Here is a 3132-nt window from a genome sequence, read left to right on the forward strand (position 1 = left end):
ACACACACACACACACACACACACACACACACACACACACACACAGAGTCCCACAATGATACACAGATTAAATGTTCAGGTGGGGCAATAGGAAGCTAGCTCACATATCAGATGCTGTATCAGATTTTGATAAAGTTACAGCCGCTTGCAGTTTGTAGTGAGAACTTGTAAAATAATCCTGGACCTAAAGATCGCAAAAGCTCTTTTGGTCCACATCCGTCCAGGGTTTTCTCTCAGTTTAGAGACCCAACCTGTCTGTGCCCTTCTTACACAACCAGCTGCCACTGCTTGAGATTGTAGCTCAAGAAAAGGTGAAGCAGGCTGTAACCAGGTACATTTGGGACTTTATCTGTGCCTGCTTTTATCACCTGTCCTCTTGCTAGCACTCTCACTGATCTATCCTCAAGCCTAATTGTGTCTGCATAGTGTCCTCTGTGGCTTTATATCTGTCCATTATCATCCCTGTCCAATTTATCTCCACATTTCTTCAGTTTATGCTGTCTGCTGAACAAATCCCTCTGTCTCTAAAGAGCCAGTTGGAATGATCCCACTGTGAAAAAGAATACGCAGAGGGAGAAGTGAGATGGGCTTCTGCACTCAGAGAGGGAGTTTGGCCTCTCTGATACATGAACAACCCCCATGTGGTGTTAAAAATAACCAGCGCTTCATCTGACTGGCCAGACAGACTGGGGCTTTGAGGGAGTATTATCTCTCTGGAGTTTGTTCAACAAACAGGCAGACAGAAAACACATGCATGCACTCACATGCACATGCACATGCACACGCACACACGCACACACACACAAACACACACACACACACAGTAAGTAACAAGTAGTTTGGATTTTGAGAACAGATATTTCTGTCCTTTCTAAATAGTTTTTAGGTAGGAAATCCTGATGTTTGCATTTTTATTTTACAGTAAAATGACAAAATGAAAAGTTGTTAGTATTTTTACTTTTTACAGAATATCACATTACAACTTACTAAGACTAATGCAGTGAAATAAACAATATACACCTTTTTATGTTTTTTTCATGTCCCATTAAGTCCCTATTCAGTCATGCTTATCTTACATAAATCTATTTATATTTTCTAGTTTAGCATCTCACTACGTGATGTCAGTCTGACTGACAGAAAATGGGAACATGTTATCTTACATTTCATGCAAGTGACACGTGGGCAAATATTAAATCCCCTACCTTCCCTTGACATTGATTGCCAACTGTTAGTTATAGTTCAATGTTGTGATGGAATATTGGTCTCTAAACTTCTGTTTAATAATTTTAAGAAATTGATAACCCAATCGCAAAACTGATAACTCCTTAATTTTCCGAGGAATGCTGCATTACTGGAATCAACATGGATCAGTTTGTCTGTTATCTGATGACCTCTACTGGTCAATGAGAGACTTGCAAAAAGAAGTGGAGTGCAAACTGTTCAAAAATACAATCCTTTATTCAACATATAAAATATTACATGTCTGTTTGTGAATTCCTTTACTGACCATAGTAATGGTGATGGTACATTATTGGCCTACAGAAATGTAAGACAATACTTAAAAAATGTTGTGTCATATTTTTTTTTTTAATATAAAATGTGTCTCATTGTTGAATAATTGAAAAAAATACCCCTATACAAAATATATTTACAATAAATCCAATGGTGATATATGACAACAGTTTCAATGTTGTTAAAATATGTACAACTAAATACCTCAATGTGTCTATGTGCAGATAATGAAGGCTCATTTTATATAAGTTAAATATGCTTACACAACAGGTAATGTGCTTTGGTATGAACATGTTATTACTTACATATTTCCTGTATTCATAGTAAAAAAAAAACACCAAAGAGTTTTCTTTGGTAATTTTTGGAAAAACCCATTTGTGAAATTTTCCTGTATATGAGAGAAAGTCCAGAATTCCATCCTCCTCCTCTTCTCGATAAGATGCTGAGTAATTGTGCAATGCCAGATTTTCCTTTCTGTCATGACGATTCAGACTATTATGAATAAAACCCTGTGTGTGTAGAACAGGCTAACATTCTTTGGTTTTATTTATTCTGCTTTGCAAATTTATTTAATCAGCTGAACATAAAGAAATATAACTTGATCTTCATAGTTTTCTTTTTGGGGCCTTTCGGTTGGGAACCAGAAATACGGCAGATAAAAATTAGGCTACGTCTTCTAGACACCACTGCTCCAAGTCATATGGTTTTAATAGAATAATAATAGTGACTATGTGAGCCATGAGCTCAAAATATGCTAATGATTTGCACCTTGTGCTGTTGGAATGTGGTGCATAATCCCTTCTGGCGTTTTCAATTGTTTGTCCCCATTTCATCCTGTTGCTCTGGTCTAGATGTCCTGCTTGAGTTTCTCAATGCTGAAGTCACTGTCATGGTCCAGTTTGGAGAGTGTTTTCCTCACTCGCAGGGCTGTGAGGCGGGCTGGTGGGCTCTGGTACCAACACTCCTTCATGATCTTCGCAATGGCCGACAGAATCTTGACATACAGAGACAAATGGAAATTACCACCTGGCCATCGCAGTAGAATGAAATATTTGTGTCACCATTATTATGTCTCCTATAGAGCAGTGGTTCTCAAAGTGGGATCCGGGGATCGCCAGTGTCCTTGAAGGAGATCCCCTTTTTTAAAGTTCCATCAAAAAGGGGAATCATTTATTTTCACAATAATTTCCTCCATAAGTAACACAATGCCAGATTGTGACTATTTTGCTCATGGGTTTCATTCACTTTCTGTACAAAAAACACATCTAAAAGCAAAAATTCTGTCAGGTAGGGGACCCTGGGACAAAGTCTCATCAGATGGGGGTCCGTGGTCAAATTTGTGTCAGTTTAGGGGTCCTTGATGTGAAAACGTTTAAGAACCGCTGCTATAGAGTATGTGAGTTGTACATCATCAAGTTTGTATTGTTATGTGTTTGCTTGCATGCCTGTTTATCTGACATAACTGTGTAAATTTGAAAATATGTTTGTGCTAAAGGTTGGAAATGGTGAGAAACCTGTGCCGAGAATGTTGTAGTCTTAGAAAATATAATAGCAATTGCACTGCGCTGTGTTTGTGTGTGTGTGTGTGTGTGTGTGTTTGTGTGTGTGTGTGTGTGTGTG

At 38.2% G+C, this 3132-nt stretch overlaps 1 protein-coding gene across 1 annotated transcript in view; it reads right to left on the minus strand.

Annotated features, from left to right (window-relative positions):
• Positions 1–1434: 1434 nt before the first annotated feature.
• acvrl1 (activin A receptor like type 1) overlaps positions 1435–3132 on the minus strand; it is an 11790-nt gene continuing 10092 nt past the window's right edge. The window contains exon 10 of the mRNA XM_032521292.1: positions 1435–2506. Within this exon, the coding sequence (XP_032377183.1) occupies positions 2360–2506 (147 nt within the window). The 3' untranslated portion in view covers positions 1435–2359. The remainder of the gene's footprint in view (positions 2507–3132) is intronic.

Source organism: Etheostoma spectabile, chromosome 7 (genome assembly GCF_008692095.1).
Source record: "Etheostoma spectabile isolate EspeVRDwgs_2016 chromosome 7, UIUC_Espe_1.0, whole genome shotgun sequence".
NCBI classification, from domain to species: Eukaryota; Metazoa; Chordata; class Actinopteri; order Perciformes; family Percidae; genus Etheostoma; species Etheostoma spectabile.